The sequence below is a fragment of the Pyxicephalus adspersus genome, chromosome 5, assembly GCF_032062135.1.
Source record: "Pyxicephalus adspersus chromosome 5, UCB_Pads_2.0, whole genome shotgun sequence".
Classification (NCBI taxonomy): domain Eukaryota; kingdom Metazoa; phylum Chordata; class Amphibia; order Anura; family Pyxicephalidae; genus Pyxicephalus; species Pyxicephalus adspersus.
The window spans coordinates 75,971,222-75,994,210 of NC_092862.1; the positions used below are offsets into that span (position 1 = coordinate 75,971,222).

Here is a 22,989-nt window from a genome sequence, read left to right on the forward strand (position 1 = left end):
ACAGGTTAATTGTTGGAGAGCTGGCCTTATCTCTCCACAAAGCAGTACAAATGGGTTCAGCTCAGATGTTCCCTTGTTCCAATCCAATAAAAAACAACTGTTGCATGATAGTATCAAAATCTTTTATATTGTTACCATATGCGACTACCGTAGTTATTATGAAATGCATACGTAATTTAAAATGTTGTTAACTCTGGCAATGTATTTAATCACGTTAGGAAGATGCAAGATACATGTATTGTCTAATAAGCCTTTTGTCACTTGCAAACCACTGTAAATATTTGCAGATACACTGTTAATGGTCTGAGCCTAATGAAGTTATCCACTGGGTATTTTTTCTTAATATAACACTGAATATTTAGTGGGAAGGTAATTACTTTAGAGTGTCCCACACTAATTTACTGCACTCTTCTTCTGCATGTGCAATAAACAGAGCTAGAAAATTAGTAAAAAATTAATCAGGTTCCCTAGAAACTCTGGTGATGGCATGTGATCATTAAGCTTGATAGACCACTTTAATGAGTGACAGCAGCAGACTTTGTCCTAAAGTAAGTTCAGATTTCCTTATACCATTTGGGAGCGATGTCTGAAGTCTTACTTTCAAATATAGTCCATCACAACATTATCACAATGGTTAGAAGGGGGTTAGGCCAAGAAAACTTTTCTCAAAATATTTAAACCAAACATGTTTAAAGGGTTATAATTATGTAAAGTTTATATTTTGGAAGTACTTAAAATGTTGATGTAAGCAGTGTACAGGTGGTATATTTCTGTAACTGGAAAATAGGTCTGATTTATTAAAGCTCTCCATGACAGGAGAAGATAGACTATCATGGATGAACGAAAGTCCATGAAACCTAGGCCCAATCTTTAATGATAATTTTCAGTGACATTAGAATAATTGAGCGTTGTACAGACAATGCCGTTCAATTCTGTGTATAGGGGAGGATGAGCAGGAGGCACTCAGCTGTGTCCTCCTCCTTAGAAAAAGATGAAGGTCATCCCCGTTCAGTCATTAAATTATCCACAGTGACAGATCACTAAATGACAACAGGGAACTGCTATGCAGACATTAGATTTGGGTGACAATCATCTACTGTCTATGTATTACGTTAATGACAACAACTAAAAAATAATTTACTCTTTGTGTGTCTATCTTTATCTCAGCAGTATTTGATCTGTCTTTCATCCTTATATTTAATCCAATAACGAAAAGATAAAGCTTTTGACAAAGTGAATGCCATATAATAGTTTAGCTTAGCAAATTAATGGAGTAAAAATAGTTACTTCCCTTTCCATCCCTGGCAGGCTGCCGAGCTTACACTCCCTGCTGATTGAAGCTAGGTAGTTGTGATTATGCAGGGAGTTTGTCAGACCTCTGGAAATAGACCAATACTCTAGCATTGAGGGTAGCAGTCCTAGTCTTAGCAGGCTGCTAGGGAATGAGATGGGAGGGGTAGCACAGTAGCACTAATAGATAAAATAAACTATTATCAGGTTAACTTTTTAAGCTCACTGACTTTTCAGGCTGTAAAAGTTGATCTAACAGAATTCTGTAAGACACATTTAAAAAAAAAAACTCACTGAAAATACATTTTTACATAATTTGGGTTCCCTATAATGAGATCTTTTACCACCATTTCCCCATGCAGTGTAAACCCCTTTAGTTATTCAGTCCTGTAGATTTTCAAAAAAAGAGCACCATTGCTGCATGTGTTGAGAAGGAAAAGCAATAAGCAAATATGGCTTACCCCAGTATAAACATATAATTACAAATTAAACATGAAAACAAGGTATTCATAATATGAGTACACACAGGAAATTACCAAAGAAATTCTTTGAACTAGGATTTTTCAAACACATGGAGATGAATAAATGGCTAAATGGCTGCAAATGGCCGGTACTAACTAAAAGTGATCAAATGAATAAATTGATCCAAATCATTAAAATGAGAGTTTTATTCTTGTATGTGTATGTGTATATATATATATATATATATATATATATATATATATATATATATATATATATAAAATATAAATAAATAAAGAAATAATACGGGTGTGTTTTTCTGAATAACAGAATATTTTGGAAATGATTCTGAGCTGCTGAAAAAGATTAAAAATATAGTTAACATGCAGAAAGCTGTAGGACAAAAAACAAATCTTAGAAAAAAAAACACCTTTTGGCTGAGTTCCTACACCTTCTTCTTAGTAAGGAGCATGGTATTGTAATGCATGTAAAATACAACACTACTTTGCAGTGCCATTCATTTTGACGCAATAGGCCTGATTTATTAAAGCTCTGCAAGACCGGATAGGATACACTTTCATCAGTGAAGCTGAGTGATCCAGCAAAATCTGGAATGGATCTGGTCCAGGATTAAAAACATTTGCCAACAAATAGAAAATTACTTTCAAGAAATCCATTTCAGGTTTACTGGATCACCCAGCTTCACCGATGAAAGTGTATCTTCTCCAGCCTTGGAGAGCTTTAATAAATCAACTCAAATGCTTCTGTTGCATGTGTTGTAGCAGTTGTGATGCATTTCAGAAAAGGGTTATATGTAATTTGAGGAACATTCAGGTCCATTGGCAGTTCATTTATTTGAAACTGTATTAACACAACCCACAGTAAAGATAACACATATGCATTAATGCATGATGTTAGAAAATGACAGTGAAATTGGACATCATTGTTTTTTTCAGTGCTCGGTACTAACTAAAAATGAACAAGATGCACATGTGTACTCATGTAAGATACACAGCTGGATATAGAACTAAATCCCCATAACACAGGAATACATTCCTAAACAAGCAAGAATTTTTACAGAGTATAATGTTCTTTTAGTATTTTATGACAATTATTGTTTTATTTATAAACTTGGAATCATTACAATATTTTTGAAACGTTAAATGCCAGCATCCTAAATTTAATTTTCTAATCAGCCTGCACAATCATCCTTGCTTATAAAGTAGAAAACAAAATGACTATTTTGAATATTACATTTTACAGTAGCAGTACTTTATAATGCTATATATTAGATATATTTGTTGTTGTACAGAAGGGAAAGCTGCTAAGCCCTTTAAAATATGGCTATGTAAGCTTGGAGTCATACATTTAATGTGTAATGTAAATTCTTTTTTCTAAATTTTGTAGCATAGGAAAAAAAACATCAACTGCAGCCATCATTAAGATTTATATATATATATATATATATATATATTTTTTTTTTTTTTTTTTTTTTTTTTTTTTTAATCTGTAGAAAATAGAACATTTTGAAAATAAAAGCCATTATCAGCTATTTGCATATAAATATTACATATTTAATTATTGCTAATTACTGATTTACTAATGGACTCTACATTACACAGAGTGTTTACGTGGCTAACCCCCAACCAAATGTACCTTTTAAATATCGCCTTTTCCTTTTAGTGAATCTTGGAAGAGCAACCCAGGGACCAGAGATGCAAGGCAGGAGTTCTAACTATATAGTCCTTATACAGTTATATATCTCTATCTAGAAATGAATACATTTGTGAATAGATAATTTATACCACTATAAGACAACAGTTTTTTATGTTATTATTTATTAAAAGCATTATTAGACCATACTTGAATACCATAGAGGTGAATGTGCAATAAAGATTTCTTTTGTGAACATTCCATACCCAAATATTAGGTGATTGTTGTCAATTTCTGGTTGTTACCATACATGGACCTTTATGTGGGAAGCCATAGCAGAAGCTGACATGCTTTGGTGTATTTTATTTGGTTGGAAATGTTTGTGCCTGAAATTGTATGAAAAGCCAAACATCTTTTAGTTTTAGTTTTTTTTGTTGATATCATCATCAATGTTGGGGAGATTTTCTCTCAGCTTTACCCTGAAATCTGTCAAATAGAACGTTTGCTTGGACGGAATCTTTAAGACATAGGGAAATACAGCAATATGACAGAAGTTATATATATAGTTATAAAGATTTTTTTAAAAAGTCATACCAATGTCAATATTTAATACTGATATGTACATAGGTCTTGGTTTTTGGTTGTTTGTTGTCACTATTTATGAAACTTCTAAGTTTCTACGAAACTTCTAATTATCTGTGTCAGATTCCTTCATTTAGTAATTCTGTACATGACTTTTAACTAAAAAGACAACTATCTATTTGCAGAATATGAAGGATCTGGAACAGAAGTTCATAGGAAACATCCAAGATGTGGAGCCTGCAAATATGGAGCAGAATGTGATGAAGATGCAGAAGATGTAGGGTAAGTAAGAGGGGCTTTTAAATTAGACCACAGTCTGTTAATATTCATTGTACACATTTCATGTTCTTTATTCTATTGTAAAGATTTTGTAAGTGTCTACATTTTATTTACTTTGCAAAAGGCAAATAGACTTGATTTACTAATTTACCTCATGTCTCCTCAAACCCAAAAGAACTAAAACACAGTAATTAATAGGCACAGTTTGTGGCTCCTTCTGTAGTCCATGTGCTATTGTCCCTGGGTACAAGCCAGTAACAGAGATACATTTTATTGTGTACATGCTTGTATTGGTGAAAATTTCCGTTTTGTTCAGAATTGTATTATTGCTTCTACACAATGGGAATACTCTCACTGTTAAAATATTTTCCTGAAAATCAATAAACACCTTGGCATTATAAAATACCTTTTTATGATATATATTGATATAATTTGCTGCATGCATACATACATGACATAGCTTTACATTTAGAACACAACAATGATAACAATGACATATTGTCTTTAAATATGCTTAACAGTGGTAAACGATTAAGGCAAATCTTCAATAGAACTAGATGTTATAATTGTATTTCTGAAATACAGTAAATACATACTGCTTTTTGCTATTCCCCATTGCATTTGTGGTTATCTATTAATGAACAAAACACTTTTAAAAATCCATACTTATGGTCAGTGTGACACAGAAATCCAGCAGTCTCCATTACGCAAAGATATCCGTTTTGTGTTGGGGTGTTGATAGATTTAATGGCAAGCCACTATTAGGTGAGCCACTAATAGATAAAAGCTTTTATTCTTTATAGAGACTGCAGATTAAAAGCTAAGGCCAAACATAAAAACTGACTATCAAATGTCAGTTTTCACATCTTATGGACAATCTGTAGTACCATAAGACCTATTTATAATTTGATATACAAGAATAGGGAAATGCTGGAAGCATGTGACATGTCAGTTAATGGTGTCCATTATGGGGGAGTTCACTAATGTATATAATATTATTAATAAATGTGGAAAGTATGCAAATTGGTTGGAGAAAAATCTGTAAATACTGAGAATTACAGAGGCAAATCCATGCCCACATAAAGGGTTACTTCCAAAGTCTAAGATAAAGGTCTGGAATCACATGATTACTTAAAATAGTTACGTAGTAGTTTGCATTTCTATTGATACATACCTCTTTATTATTTGTAGTTATATTATCAATAAAAAAAAAAAAAGAATCAGTCTGAGCCTGCGACAGCTATTGCAGAGAAACCTGTTCTGTTCTATGGACAGGGGAGGACAATAGGTAAAGCAGACAGTTTGGGGGGTTATTGTGCATATTATTTAGGATGCACATACTTTTTTTTTCAAATCTATTTTAATTAGAAGACAATCTATGTATTGTGATTGCAAGCAGCAGAAATTATTAATAGTATTATTATTATTAAACAGGATTTATATAGCGCCAACATATTATGCAGCGCTGTACATTAAATAGGGGTTACAGTGTATTTCATTTATCTGGGTTTATAGGTAAATGTCCCCTATTTTTTCTGAAAGTCTAAATAAACTTGTGAGCATTGCTGCTTGTAGCACATCAATACATGGTATGATTCTAAACATTTGCCCCCACCCCCATCATAACTTCAAACATTTCACATATTTTTTTTTTAACTGTCAAATTCGCATGACATTAATTTTGCGAAATGAGTAAAATATTGGAGCAGCTGCCATTATCTTATCTTCGTGTCCTGGATTGTGATAACTGGACCAAAGGCTACTGTATCTCACACATTGTCTGCAGGGAAAACATTACCAGTTTAGCCTTTACCGCCGTTCTTTGCTAACATGATAGACAGCAGTAATGTTAGTAATAATGAGAACCTTCAGTTCAATTGGTGGCTTTAGACTGGCGGAAGACACATGAGACTGTCAAAGCAGCATCCCACAGCATTCAAAGTAATTGAATCATATCCACAATGTGTGCAAAATGAGATCATAAAATGTGATACTCATTCTTCTCACAAAGCAGTCATTGTTATATGTAGATAATGCCATGATGTGAATGTTACATAAGAAAAAAGTTTCCTCTGCACAGGTGTATAAAATGTGCTTAAGTGGCATAGAATAAAACAACATAACATCTGCACCTATGTATCTCATATTTCAGCACTGCGTGCAATGTAACAATGGACTGCACAGCCTGCAGCTTCTTCTGCTTCTCACTCATTTGTAATGTCACGTTTGGTGAAAATGCATTGTAATCACTTTCTTTGATTTCTAACAGGAAATAGTTTAGCAGTCGCCCACACAAGCTTTAGAATAAGAGCAATAAGCCTAAAACCTAACATAACCTCGTGGACTCAGCTATTTACTTTTATCTCTCTATGCTTTAAAGTCAAAAATTATATGTACAGGGAAGGTTTTTTATAGCAAAATACCGGCACCAAAAGAATGGGGGTGTATAAATACCACAAATATGAACAGATAAAAAATCTTTATTTATGTTACAAACACTACATAGCAAACCAGTAAAAACATTTATAGCATAGGAACATATCAATATTCGTCAAAAATACAAGAATATCCAAGATTCTGCAAATGTTGGTTTCCAAAACCAAATTATTTTTACAAACCATGGTTTCTTTGTAAGATCCCACTGCTTTATCTGACTGGAAAATCATGTAGTTCAAAAAACTTTTTTAAGCATTTTTATCCTTACAAATAGGAGCTAAAAATGTATTGACCGAAGGAAGTCACTGTGAGTGAATGCATAGCAGCCCTTGAACATTTGTTGTCACTGGTGAATTATATTTAATGACATGCAAGTGTACATATTTAAGTTTGAATATTATGCAGATGTTCTATCTATTTAATATCTGTTAGCCCTTGACAGTAATTAATTACACATACTTTTTTTCTTTAGGCTATGATGTTAAACTTTTGAATTTAGAGATAAGTTCATTGGATGTATTTTGAACTACAAAACAACCTTATCTTAAATGTTTGCATATAAGACTATGTGGGTATTATTATTATTTAACTGTTTTTTTTTTAAAGCGCCAACAGGTTACAGAGTAGTACTGTACTTTAAATAAGGGTTGTAAATGGCAGACAGATACAAACACACAGCATATGACAAAGAAGGAGAATAGGCCCAAAGGAGCTTACAATCTAAGAGGTGGGGAAGTAGCACACAATAGGATCAGTACAGCACATAATAATAACTAGAAAGGTCAGGTACATGTTAACTGTATTTGATTAAAAAAAATGTTACAGCTTTTTAGAACAAATGTGGAACTTTTTAAATCAGTAAACCGCTGTCTTAGGCTATGTACACATGATTAATGATGCTGGAAGCAATCTTTTCTGACCATTTTCAACAACAGTAGAATAAACAAGTTCTGTACACACAGAAACATGAAGTTCTATAGAGATGGGGGGGGGGGGGGGGACAAGCAGGAGGCACCCCGCTGCATCCTCCTCTTTTAGAGATAACAGTGGTCATCCCCACTCAGTTGTGTACTGATCTGCCAGGATGGATCAATAAATAACATTGGGGACTGCTGTACACATGCAAAGTTTTCACCAAATGCAGTCACTTTTGTTCATCTCAATCAACAATTATCCTAAGTGTGTACATAGCCTTAAAGGGGTTCTATATCAGATGGGTTATTCTTAAATGAAGTTTGTTTGAACACCAAAACCAATTAACCCTGTCCCGAGCCCGGGCAATATAAAATAAGCAAATTACCGATACAGAACTAAGCAGATAAAATTATAGGCAAATCTCAACTTTTAAGTAAAAAGTAAAACATTTTTTACATTTCTGATGGTAGGGAATATATTTAAAAAGCAAAGGAGGGGGCATGCAGAAAGTATCAACAAAATTAAATAAGCAGAAGACGGGAGATTCCTTCACTACAGGTACAGCTTTTCTCCAGCAAGGAGAACAGTGAGCATCACAGTAATGACATCACTATGTTTAAAATTTTATATGATAGTCAGAGGTGGCAGTACCTTAGATCATATGCCATACTGCTGACTTATAACTTTAAGGCTCAAGTCACAGGACTCCAGGACATTTACTACTACTTTTCATGTGGAGTAAAAGGTAGATTTTCACCTTTTGAGTTATATTTGGAGCTTTTAATCGAGTTTTCTATTAAAATGCATTTCTTCAAAAAAAAAAAAAAGCAATTTACCCATTTTATGGATTTATCACTAAAAAAAAATTTAATCCAGAGCTAGAAACTCAGTTTTGGATGAAATGTTCTACTTATAATGCAGACGTCCATTTTCTTTTTTGCTTCAAACACATTCTATTCTGTTCAGCTATTCTGTCTTCTCTAACTCGGTACAGATATCTAACTGAACTGATGTTACAGTTATCTCTTTCCCTTTACTGCTGTGCTTCTTTTTTTCTACTCTCGTCTACTACCCCCATGAGCTTTCAGTACAACTACACAATAACAAAGTCAAAACTAGGTTATATTTTCAGTATTTTGTATGAAATTGAAAAAAGTATTATGTGGTAAAATAAATAAAAGTATTTTTTAATGTGGATCAGTACATTTTCCCTTTAACATATTTGTAAACATTTTGTTATACTTCTTGAATGTATGTATTTCTGGCTACTTTTTTCAAATATCAATATTTATTTGATCGATCTACTGATACATAATGCCAATATGGATATTGTATATATAATTTTTTTGTAGTACCCAAACATATACAATTTAGACTTGTTATAGAATATAAAATATATATTAAGTAGTACAACTCCAACTATCTTGAAATGAAATCTGAATTATTGAAAATAAATGAAAGTCTACTTTTTTAGCTACTTTATCTCTGGCTGCTTCTGGTGGCTTCCAAAGTGCAGCCAAACCACTACGCTGGTTCTATGACAGCAGACTGTGTTGAATACCACCCGGATTTATTCCCTGTGTGTGGCCAGGGGTGAGATGCTAAATGTACTGTCCTAACCATGGGGATGAAGAAGCGGTAACTGTGCCACAACCTTACTGTCCATGTGAACGTACCCTAAATTGATTACACTAAACTTATTTAAATTAAAGCACTGTGAATGTGTATTTTTTGAAATAACATTACCAAGTTAAGGGTAGTTTGAAATTTAAATATTGGGTTTACATATATACCAAATTTGGATTCTCTGGTTATGTGCAGTAATCATGTATTTTTAATACCTCACTTTGTTTTTTTTCGACCAGTAAATATTGATTGAGGTATGGGGTTAAGAAAATAAACTTCTACAACATTGTACCTCTTGCAAAGTCTCCTAACTAAATATTACTATACTCAGTCATTCATTGTAATCAGTCATTGTTAATCTATTTTTCTGATCATCACTTTGCATGTTGGCAAAACTGATTTTGCCTACTGGTTGAGATGGGAAATTTTTGCAGCATCTGTGTTTGCAACAATATATCATCCTTTATTCCTCATGCATTCAGAGTGCTGAAAAATTAGATATTTCCCATGCACCCATATGTTTTTATGCCCATATCTGATAAGGACTCAAATCAGATGTGATAGTGGTCAGATCTATCTATTTGTAGCCACTTGAAGTTAGATTTGATCATGTTTCATTTTTTTAAATACCTATGATTTGGAGAGGAATGTGAACTCGGTTTACTGCCAAATATTATTTATCATAAGTACATATCCTGTTATGTGCTGTACACCAGTACCATCTCATTTATGTTGGTACATTTTTAAAAAAAAAGTATTTAAATGATAAATCACCTGGGTGATTTTTGTTTTTTTGTTTTTAGAAAAATCCACATTTCAATTTATTTTAGACAGTATGTGTCCCTTTAGAAATGATCCTTGTTGGTTTTTAATTTCCACTGGATTTCACTAGAGAAGGTAGTGTAAAATTTGAGCAGATGGTTGTCATAAAGAGAATACCAGCAGGGAAAAATTAATGTAGCGGCGTATGCTAACTGGTATGTGGAATTAAATGTTTGGACCAGAAAATTGTGCAGGATTTCCTGGCACTCAAGAAAAACATAGTCACTGTATTTTATTATTCAATTATAGAAAATAATTTCAAATATATATTTCTTGTGATGAAAGTTATATACATAAGTATATATATATATATATATATATATATATATATATATATACTACATATATACATACATACACTTTTTTATATTTTGGCAAAACAGGACTAAAGACAGGCAATACAAGTATACTCCTCTTAACTGATAATAGGTGGCTATGTGCTAGGTAAAAAAATAGAATTGTCACCAAAATTGTTGATAGGATAACCTATAGCTGTAAAATAAAACTTTAAAAGCATGTAGTTTTTTCTTTTTATGTTACATTTTAGTTGTAAAAGCACACCATTTTCCATAAATTGTATTGTAAGCTATGAGGTATATTTTGACCTCACGTTACAGAAAAACACCTATAATAGGTTCTTACTGATCTCCATGACCCCCTTCCCCCAGCTATTTTGATTGCTATATATCTGACTATACTCAGAAGCTTTGCAATAACCTATCACAGTTGTGAATGTAGATTCATTTCATTGTGAAAATTAGTCTAGTTTTTGCAAACTGTTTTTATTTTGTTGCGGCAAAAGCTATTTTTTAAAATATAGTTATTTTTTTCCCTAGCCTTTATTTCATAAGGGCTGTAGTTTCCATGCAAAAGTTGCTATTGTCTGGTGTCTAAACAGGACTGAGATGAGTCTGCTGAACATGGGTACGTTTTATGAGTGTGTGTATAGCCTATGCTGGCCAATATAAACTGTTTGAAAGCATCCACAAGTAGAAATAAAATAGAATGCTTTATGTATAGCCCATTTGTCACATCTTGATTGCTGGCAGAGCTGGACGCTTGGTTATCCTTTTAGCCTATTCTGTTGAACACTGCAATTTTCTAGGAAAAGATATCATTTTCTGGCTTAAGATATATCTGGTTAATAATTAAAATGATTATGTTGTACAAAACTAGAATTAATACATTTCTATTGAAAACATTAACAATTATCTTTTTTTTTTTACATTGTCAACTCGTATAAGTTAATATAGTGATGTTTTTTGTTTCTCTTACTACAGCCCCCCTCCCATTACAGCTACATCTGTCCAATTGTTTAAAGTAATTGATCTACATAGCCCTTCATCTCTCAGTTGTCTGCTGAGTCTTGCCTCTTTTGTGTTCTTGTGAATATTCAACACATTCTTCCTTTGTGCAGTGCGCCTAATTGCTCATTTCATATGGCACTGACAGGATTTTTCTGGCTTTTATGTGAATTTGACAGCACACGCCCTTCGCACAGGCTGTGTTTCTGATAGAAGCTCTACCAGGCTTTTGTGGCATAGGGGTCTATTCAAAACCTGCTAGTAATAATGCCAAGCCATTGCACATTAATGCAGACAGAGACAATCATGGAACTTGTGAGATGCTTTTATTCATCCAGTACATGCACAGATAAATGATGTGCTGTGCTAAGACTGCTAAATACTCAGTACAGAGGTGTTTGTGCAAAGCTTATTTTTGATGAAGACACATACTGTTTTATGGTGTAATCAGGACACACACGCCTCTCAGTACTGACACAGATTTGTCTAATCATTGGAGACTCTGAAGCAGTGATTAATAAAAAAGGGGTAATTGTACAAAAGCAAATAGCTGTAAAATGATTGGAAAACTAGAGAGGAGTTGATTAACTAATGGAGTAGCAAGTGAAAACTTTGCAAAGTTCCCTTTTTCTAAGTTTAGCAAGCCTATAAAATTAAAATTAAGAGTACATACTTTAAAGAACTATGTGCAAGAAAACCTGAACATCAAAATGTTTTATTGAAGGCTTCATGTCTTTAATAATAAAAGCATTTTGACATCATAAGGACATTGGTTAATTGGTAAATTAGGCTATGACTCCAAATTTTAGGTATATACTACCAATGCTCCTTCTTGGTATCAGTAACTGCCATTACAATGTTGAATTTTAGTAAATGTACAGCAATCATCTTTAGACATCACTGTCATCACTGTCACTGCTGTCACTATAGGTGTATATACAGGCTGTCCCTCCAAAAGTGTGGGTGTACTCACTGGCTCCTTAACAGAGTTTGAGGGGGATATACTCAATGGCTTTGAAATGAGCTTGAGGTTGGTGTACCTGCTGACTCGCCAACAAAGTTTGAGATGGTGTACTTGCTGGCTCCTCAGCATAGTTTGAGGTGGATAAACTTAATGGCTTTTGAATGAGTTCTTAAATAAAGTTTGAGGTGGGGTAGTATGCTCAGAATGGGAAGTAAACACATATCTATGTCCTTGAAGGAAGCGGGAGGGTGGAAGATCACAGACACAAAACACAAAGGAGGCTGGTAATTAGGCCAATACCAACAAACAGGTAATAGAGACAACTCTAAAGCTACGTACACACGTCAGATTTTTATCGCCCGATAATTGGCCGATGCCAATCTGGCATGTGTACGGTGTCGTCCATCGTCCGGACGACCGACCTGCCGGATCCACGGACGATGGACGACAGCTGATCGTAATGAAAGTGAAGGGGAGAGCGCGCAGCAGGGTGCCGCTCCGTCGCTCTCCCCCTCCCCTCTCCATAGAGCATGAACGGTGCTGTATGTACGGTGTGTATGTATGTACAGCACCGTTCATGCATCGTGCACTCCCTTGTCGTTGGAAAGGATCGTGAAAGATCCTTTCCAACGACAAAAATTGGCAGTGTGTACGCAGCTTTAGCCACTCTTGCTTGCAGCCCACCATCAATCACTGAGTAACTCTGTCTATAACTCACATCTTCAGGACTTGAGACTGGCATGAACCTTTACAGATAGATTAACCCCAATCTGCTTTACAATAAGTATCAGCCACTTATTCAGCAGACATTTACTGGCTCCCTTTTGACCGATAGCCATTGCATAGACCCATGGATACCTGAGATTCATTATTCATCAACTTCATTTTTTGGTGAAGTTGATTTAAAATACATTGTAAGAAGCTTTGTTTCATACCCTTTTATTAAATCTGTGATGAAGGTGTGATCAGTAAAATTACAGACTATATACAACATTGTTAAATTGTTACTCTTGTCACATCCTTACAAACTGGTGACTTCTGTTTTGACACAAGAATAGCTAAAAGAAATCATTTAAAGATAATAATCTGAAATGTGCTGAAAAGTGATGTTTGAGCATATTTTTTTATAATCGTTATAAAATGTTTGTAAGATTTTTCTTCATGTTGAAATAGTTTAAGAAGATTAGCAAATTTTCTCAATTAAATTTATCTTTTATGTGTTCTTGCACGTCACTGATCTGTACAACTTAGAATGTGTTTATGTTTCATGGACTTGGATGCTACCTCTTTTTGCAGCTTCTAAAGGTGCAATCATTTTTTTCTTTCTTTTTTTTTTTTTTTTTAATTACTTTTAAAACATTTTGACAGATATATTTTTCTGTAGAGCTTTGATGGAGTTTACTTCTTTGCATAGGGAAACAATATATCCAGTTCAAATTGGGAGATGTGAAATAATTGCATGATTCTGCAAAACAACACTCAACACGTTATTAAAGATTAACCGAGAAGAAAGATAGGCTTCTACAAAGGCACCATACGTTTACAATACTTGTGGTGCCTTTGTAGAAGCCTATCTTTCTCCTTTGTTCTTCTTGATGTAGTAAAACTTTTGTACACTTAAAGCTACGTACACACTTCCAATTATTATCGTTGGAAAACGAACGACGAACGATCCTGCACGATATCTACGAACGATCGTATGGCACCGATCCTGCATATAGAGATAACGACACGATCGTTCGTAGATATTGTACACACAATAGATACGATCGTTTGAGCGATAGAGGAACTATGTGCACGACAGGAAAGTGAACGAACGTTCGTTCATTACACATGCTCAGACCATGGACGATCAACGAAAGATCGTACACACGAACGATGTTCAACGATCGTCGTCCGATCCGCCGGTCCGGTCGTTCGTTTCCAACGACTTTCCTCGTTCGTCGGCGTCGTTGGTTACTTTTTTTACGAACGATTTTTGCCCAATCGATCGTTCGTCGTTCGTTCGTCGTTCGTTTTGAACGATAAAATTTGGAAGTGTGTACACACCTTAAGGCTTTGGCATCCAGACCAGATGATTGGGATATTGTATCTCTAAGGGGTGACTGATGCTCGGTTAGCTATAGACTTTCACTAGTTTTACATTATTAAAGATTGCACATTTCTTTCATCCTTCTTTTGAATTACTGAATTACTACTTAAACTCTCTTGATTTGTACTTGGATTTTTGTTCTGCCAAATTAAACAATGCTGGTGGTATTTCTGTACAAAATGACACAATACCGAAATTTACATTCATTTATCTCCCAAGTGAAGAGACTTCACACAAATGACTCCTCAATTTTAAATGCCTATTTCATCCACCTCTTTTTCTAATTGATCCTGTAGGCCATTATGATACATTATTAAAACTGTTGGTTTTCTTTGTAGAAAAAAAAAGTGATTGCCCAAGTACAGCCAGACACTCGACCTTCAGCTTTGATCATATTCACCAGTCTTATTAATATTCACTGTCGAGCCTGGCAGGTTGTGGCAGTCAGCACATAATGTAAACAGCATTTCTATTGAAAACGGCCAAACCGAAGCTCATGCTGTTTCCTGAATTTCTTTTGTAAATAATCAAACAAATATATCCCTATGTTTCCATCCACCAAATTAAACAAAGATTTGAAAAGCAAACAGAAAATACTAGCTGGTTATTCTCAGTGTTCTCTTTAGGCTCAGCAATCCACTTTTATAATAAATATTAAGCTAATAATGATGGTATAGAAAATAATAACATTAAAAATATTGATATTCTGTATGTTTAAATATAAGCAGGGAAAGCTATTATTTACCTGAACCTGTTCAGCTCTCCATACACCCCATTTTTCGAATGAGTTAATTTTTGATTGTTTAGTGTTGACTGAAGTTCTAAATTAGTATCCAGGAGAATGTAAAGCTAAGATTTAATCCAAGTGTTAAATTAGTTTTATTTGATTGTTTTAATCACTGACCCCACTTTGTGAGCCTAGTGATTTAAAATGTCTGGAAGCATGAAATTAAGTTCCTAAATGAATCTTAGTATTTAACTACCCAAATTAAAAAAGAGAACTCCTCTCATAAGCTGATGTTTACTATCAGAGGAATAATGAACACTGGACTAAATTTAGTTTCCTGGTTCCAATGGACACCTTTGACTTTATTCGAGGAGCCCATTCTTCCATTTATCTGCACTTCAGGCTGGTCAGCATCCTTGGACTAAGATCCTTCTGAGACATGTTTATGCACCTTTCCGGCACTGTCACTGCAAGCTGATTGGCTGCATGAATTAGTTATGCAGTTTAGTAACTGGCCAGTTGTTCTCCTTAGCACCAATGCCACACCTATGGATATAAACTAAACCAAAATCAAATTACACAAAATCATGCCTTATTTCATGATGCTGCAGAATCTATGGTTTGAGAGGGATATCCCAACTTGGCTTGCCATTAGACAGCAGGACCCTTAATGGCAGCTTATTCCTGGGTGTACAAATAAACAGGTGGAACAACTAAGGGAGAAGGTGTCCTATTGATGGTAAAACGTACACCTTTATCTCACTTAAACAATTGTTAATTTAAGTGATCAAGATTATTAGTAGTTCTAAGCAATTTATTTTCATCTTTCATAGATTCCTTGAAGAAAAATGTGGTTAATTAAACCTCATCTAATGGCATTCTATAAGCTTAGCTTGAGGTTTTCCCTGCAGTAATAGTATTGCAGTGTTGTGTTTGGTCAGAGGGTTAGGACCTTGAAGTAGCTCATTCTGACATCAATGCACTGAAAAGAAGCTCTGAAATATCCTCAGTGAACAAAGAGAAATGACTATCAGCAAATAACTTATTAAGCTGAACACTGAAGCACTAGACCATATATTCCACAAGGTATAAATATATGGCTGTGATTAGTTTGCTTGTGTTCTACTTAAGTTGAAAAATGAGGGTTATACAATATAGATCACAAAGAACAATTTACACGCTATACTCCATAACAGAGACTGTATTGTGCTTATTTCATGAAACCCACATTTGTTATTTGGTATCTAAATATAATCTATTATGGTTGCTGTCTCCAATATCATACCGGGTGTTTCCTGGCCTTAAGTCTGGGATTGCTTAAAGGCCCTGACAACTAAACTTTGCTCATATACCAATACAATGCATCACAAACAGACCTCTTATTTTACAAAAAATGTCCTTTTTTTTTACTTTTACTATTTTATCATTTCACATTGATTTGATTTTAATGTTTTCCTTTACATTCCTCTTTGCTTTTTCATAACAAGTTCTTACCTAACAAGAGATGTGTAGTAATGTCAGTTCTTGTGATCCATACAACTACTTAAAAACATCACCTCCAATCAAGTATTACAGTAGGTGAAACCACCATGAAGGTCGCACATTAGTAAAGATATATTGTACATCCTGGTTTAGCATCTGCCCCAGCCGGGGATTAGACAAAAAAAAAAACAGCTCAGTGATGACATCTTTTTACAATGTTCTCACTCTTAGATTGACACCGCTGTGGCTATGTGTTCTATAACATACTTTTCACTCTGCGTTAACGATTTGCTTAAGAATGAAGTTCTTAGATATATACATTTCCATATAAATGTTGAAACCACTCTCCCACTGTGAATTGTGGTTCTTAAATCTAAACTTTGAGAATTCCACATAAAACAAAATACATATTTTAAAGTAGGTTTATCTGGAGGATGTTCACTACTGGGGCACTGCAGTATGGTCAGTCATGTGCCCTGACTCTAGGCCTTGCAAGAAAAAAACAAATACTGTATATATATGAATATATTCTTTCTATATCTACTTCTATCCCTGGACACAAAAACAGAGATTGGTAAATAATTTGGCTAACATGGTTATGGACAGTGATTTATATCCTAGTTCCCTCATTTTATATCCTAGCCTCATGGGGATAATAAGTGAGGGAAAACCTCCATGGTCAAACTGAAGATGGTAATGTCAACCTGACAAAAATTCAACCCTACATTAGTAAAAATAGTATAAGGTCAGATTTATTTATTAGATAAACCTTGTTTCTCTTTATCAATAGGTAGATATATGTGTTTTGCCATTACATACACATGTTGCACTTCTTGCATTATCTTGGTTCTGGCTGTTCTATCAGAAATAAAGGAAGAGTTTTGTCAACTAAAAACAATACTATTTTAGGTGATCTACACTATTATAGTCACACAGCAGGGATGCAAAAACATTAAGCCACTAGGTGAAACTAATAAATATGTAGGTGCCGTAATCATACAATAAGGTACAAGAAACAGAAAAAAATGGAAAAAAACACAAAAATTATTTTAAGGCAAGTTACAAAATACTTAAGTCAGAAAATAAGCAAGTTTCCTTTTATCTGTACTCCAATCTATACTTTTTCAGCTTTATGTACTCTTTTGTCTCTCCAATAGGTGTGTGTGTAACATTGACTGCAGTGGGCATAATTTTAACCCTGTCTGTGCCTCTGATGGAAACTCTTACTCCAATCCATGTATGGTTCGAGAAGCATCGTGTCTGAAACAAGAGCAGATTGACGTCAAACACCTTGGAAGCTGTACAGGTAGACCTACATTTATTTGCATATGCTCAGTTTGAAAATATATACAGTCATAAACTTTTTATAACTGATAGACCTATGCCAAATTCAGAAGTAGTAACAACAATCTTGTATTCACATTGGGATCAAAAATCCTGTATCTGTTTGAGTGTTAATGGATGAGCAGTTTTTTTAATCTCTACAAAATATTATAATATAAATGTATATGCCAAAACATTGTAAATCTACTAATGTCAAATTTAACAGAAGTAGTTACAAGGTTTGGCAAGAAAAATTACATTTTTAGATGTTTTTATAATATAAAACTAGAGCTAACAAAAGTTACTTTTTATTCTGTTTTTATAGGGTATTTATTTTATGTAATTCTAAAAAAATCAATAAGAATGTACCAGCCTTAGTCAAATGCGATGTACTGTACTGTGCAATCATAACATGAATGTCTTTAAAAGGAAAAATAAAATGTATCAAATTTTTTTTAAAAAAATGCATTTTTACTGTGTTTCTGTGCGACCAGTACAGGCCAAGCTAAATTGATATGTATTTTCAGTACTAAGCATGATTTACTTGGAAAATGGAAAATGCACAGGGAGAAATCCCTGAGATTTTTTAGAAGCATCATCATATATGTGTGTTTATTTATGTGTGTATACTTGATCTGTTTAATTTAACTGGTTCCCACAAAGTGCACATCGTGTCTTTACTCTTAGTGGCTTAGTAACATGGCATGTGTATAAAAAATATTGTTTTGGTTGTTGTTTTTTTTTTCCATTCATTAGTATCCTATGTATATTCTTTAGAAAAAAGGGAACACATAAAAAAATGAAGAGCACTTACACTACTGTTTTTTGTTTAGCAACAGATGACACCAGCCCAATTGGAAAGAAAGATGATGGTTTACAGTTCCGCCCAGAGGTGAAAGGTATTGGCTAACTTTTCTCATTGATTTATATTACCATACTTGTGACTTTGACCTTGGTGATCGCAGATGTGTACATGGTTAATAAATTGCACAGGGGTCTATGGCACTAAAATTGCCATAGTATGGTGTTGCTGCAATGTGAATTTTCTATTTTATCTACATTAATATCTACAGCCTGGAACTGTAATGTTTCTTTTGCCTTTGGTCTTAAAGTGGCAGGTTAAATAACAGCACAAAACCCAAAGATATCTTTTCTTGAAACCTTTTGGAGAATTTTGCATATATAGGTTTGTGCACATGAATTTGGGCATGGGGGGGTACAATTTGGTGAAAGGAGAAAAGCATGCCAGTTGGTGGTACAAGAGAAGAGCCCGAGGAACACTAGAGGAGATCATGTTCGATTTTGACTTCTGTAAGAGCTGTAACAACTCATAAACTGACATTTACATGTTACCATGTTGTCATTGTAATCAAATGTACTCATGTTTCTCATTAAAGATTCCAGTGATCAGAGGGAAGATGACTACATGGGCAATTACATGCCATGCTCTGAAAACTATGTTGGATACTGTGTACATGGAACATGTGAATTCAGCTATTCAACCCAGAAAGTATCATGTCGGTAAGTTAAGCTGACAAATATTATACTTAAATTACTGTAATGTAAACCCCAAGCACTGCAAAACGGTACAAAAATAAATCTACTTAATCTATTTTTTAACAAAAGTGTTGAACACCCCTCAATAAAGTAATACAACAATACTGTAAATGTCTTAGCTTCTCTAAAAATAAAAAATAATTCCTTACAAGTAATACTATTATAGAAGCTGTGTGAACCAGATTGGGTTTTAAAACAAAGAGCTGTTATATTTGGGTGGATATATGGTAAATGGTACATACCTGAACATGTCTTGAACTTAAGTGAAGTTAAAAGCACATGACATGACAGATTACTAAATGACTGACCCAATGTCATTTCCCATGTGGTAACTGGAAGGAGTGCCTCCCACTCATGCTTTTCCCTTCCCTCTACATACAACTGAACAGAACTGTGTGTACAGTGTTTGTTCATTCTAGTGTTAATGGAAACTATCACAAAAGATTGTTTCCAGTGATATGACGTTGACATCAGTACATTACCTAACGCGTTCGCTGTCCAATGTATAGTGTACAAATGGTGCAAAGAGTCAAACGAGACAGCAAACAAGAAATTCCTTGATATTGTACAGCACGATTGCTGTATGTGCCCAAATAAAAAAATTATAAATGAAGTCGTGATTATTTGTGTAGTCTAGCAAGGTAAGGAACACCTGTTTTTATTTGAATGTGAATGTACCCAGTCCTATTCAATGAGATTCCATAATCTCACAGGTGTCAACGAGACAACATTTTTTTTGTTGCAGGTGCATTGATGCGTATATTTATTTGTTCTTTCTCCAATCCTTTTGAAAACGTAATTGAAAATGAGCTTGTTAGTAAAAACAATACCTAAATTTAACAATACATAATCTTTTCACAAAAAAAGCACATAATCCCTATCTAAATGCATGTTTTATTTGACTACAAAACATGGATTCACGATTTCATAGGTAATTTATCTTGGCCCTTTTAGCGTGCAACAAAGATGCGTTCAAGCCTTTAAAATCCTCATCAGTGCTGTGTGCATTAATGTCATCATCTTCTGCTAATTATAGTTAAATTAGAAGGAGGATTCTGATTCTGCTGATGTGACTGTCCACAAAACTGCAAGTCAAGTTATTTGCCATAGGCATTCTTTCCATCTTTCACATCTCTGTATAAAAAAGGAATAACATGGGGCTTCAACCCGCACTGAATAATAATTACAACCACCAAGGCTTAAGCTACTTAAGGTATACTGTATAGAAACCATGTCACTAAAGAAGTTGTTTCCAGTATTTTGAAATTTGGAGCCCTCTATAAAATACCTGGTGATCCTGCCATGGGTACTTTCTTCTATAGAGTAACCATGGTCTGACCACAGTTTAAAATTATTAACAATAATAAGCAAGTTTGAATATTGTCAGCATCAGGAAATTGGCCCTAAGGGTTGATATGCAGCAGTAAAAGAGAATTCATGCAGACAGGACTTTTCTTATATTGTAGGAGTATCCTGTAATGGTTGGGGGTGGTTATTAGTCTTTTTGCACCACTGTAATATATATTAGAAATATAAAATTACAAAAACAACCCATTTGTCAATGTGTAATCTGAAAATGTGAGTTATCATCAGAACCTGAATCTTCCCTTTTCTTGTGAGAATCATCTAAGATAGGGAATTCCTTCATATTGAAAAATATCATATTACTTTATTTGCATACCTAACACAACACAGATCATTAAATAGCTTTTAACCCTCCCCTGCTCTATCCAAAGTTAGAAACCAAAACATTTTGGCTTAAGATATATTTTAGGCTTCACAAAGCCATTGAAATTGATGCTTCATATGGGTACCTGATTGAATTATTTCCTCTGTTCTAAAGTCAAACATGGTTTAGTTTAGGACTGATATCCTCTGCTCCAGAGAGTTAACTGGGTATAGCCTGGGAGTTCATCAGCTCCAAAAGTAAAAAAGTATAGTCTGCAACTGAGATCCTCAACTCCAAGGGTACCTAGGTATCATCTGGGACTGAGATCCTCTTTTTCAGAGAGTTAACCAGGTATAGTATGGGACTAAGATCCTCAGCTCCAAAGGTAACTGGGTATCGTTTGGAACTGATATTTTCTTCTCCAGTGAGTTAACCAGGTATATTCTGGTACTGAGATCCTCAGCTGCAGAGTCAACTGGATATAGTCTAAAACAGAGATTAGGAAGTCTAAACAGTCTCACATCTGTACTTATTTATAAATGTTCATATGAATGTTTTATACATATCGCTGGGATTTTCTAACTAACTTCTCTGCTCTTTTTACTACCATGCTCAGTCTTACCAGCCAGTTTAAAGGTTTTATAATGGATTTAGATCATGCCACTTATTCTTAACTATTTTTTCAGTACTTTATTTTTTATACTATTACAAGATAAATTTATAGTTTAACCCACATTGTATTTGTGGTAATTTGTCAATTTATTTATTTATTTACTGACATTCATTGACTGGAACTGGTTGTTAACTCCACCTACAAAACTAAAAACTTTAAGCAAATGTACCTATTATTGAAGTTCCTTCTTTAAAGTGAGTGTATGTATATATATATATAAATATATATATATACCGGTATATATATATATATATATATTTATACAGAACAACTATCTTCATGCATCGGTGCCTCTTCTACCTCTTTCCCTTCTTCGACATTCATTCAGGTTTCATGATTGTCAAATTTTGAGATCTGTACCTGCAGCTTTTAAAGGGTATAATCCACAATGCCAGCTTCTATAGAAGTAATCACTGTTCACTGCTGCTCTGAGCACTCAATCATTCCAAAGAAAACCTGCAACAAATATACAGAATTCTTTTTTATTTAGTGGAATAAAAATGTATGGTCAAATCAGCCATTTTCAGCCAATATAATTTTTGGCATGGGCAATTTTAATAGTCTATATTTTACCAGTATATGGTAAATCTTGTATACACTACAAAAACACTGAAATTTACAATACACAACAAAAATGAACATATTGCACATATATCAAAAGACCATTTTAATTAGCCCTTCCATTCCAAAATTTGCAGTATTTAAAAAGTTGCAGTATGATACATGAACAGAATTAGGGTGTGTGTGTCAGCAGAATTTTGTTCTTGTTAGAACCTTTTTTTCTCCCCATACAAGACAAACAGAAACAGATTATACAGAGCAGAAGGATATCATCTGCAGGTCAAATGCACCTGTAAATTAATTCTCATGATCAGTCAATAAAATTCACAATACACTTACAAGTACACATGGTGACCCTGATTTATTAAAGCTCTCCAAGGCTGGAGAAGATTCACTTTCCTGAGTGAACCTTAATAATCCAGCAAACCTGGAGTGGAGCTGTTCCTGGATTGAAAACATTTGCTAACAAATAGAAAATTACTTTTAAGAAATCCTTTCTTGGTTTGCGGGATCGGCCAGCTTCACTGATGAAAGGGTATCCTCTCCAGCCTTGGAGAGCTTTAATAAATCAG

The 22,989-nt window shown here is 34.2% G+C and overlaps 1 protein-coding gene across 1 annotated transcript in view; it reads left to right on the forward strand.

Moving 5' to 3' along the window:
* The window catches only part of TMEFF1 (transmembrane protein with EGF like and two follistatin like domains 1), a 94,497-nt gene that overhangs the window by 65,005 nt on the left and 6,503 nt on the right, over positions 1-22,989 (forward strand). The window contains exons 5-8 of the mRNA XM_072411889.1: positions 4,173-4,269; positions 17,792-17,940; positions 18,791-18,856; positions 19,355-19,478. Coding sequence (XP_072267990.1) covers positions 4,173-4,269; positions 17,792-17,940; positions 18,791-18,856; positions 19,355-19,478 — 436 coding nt within the window. The remainder of the gene's footprint in view (positions 1-4,172; positions 4,270-17,791; positions 17,941-18,790; positions 18,857-19,354; positions 19,479-22,989) is intronic.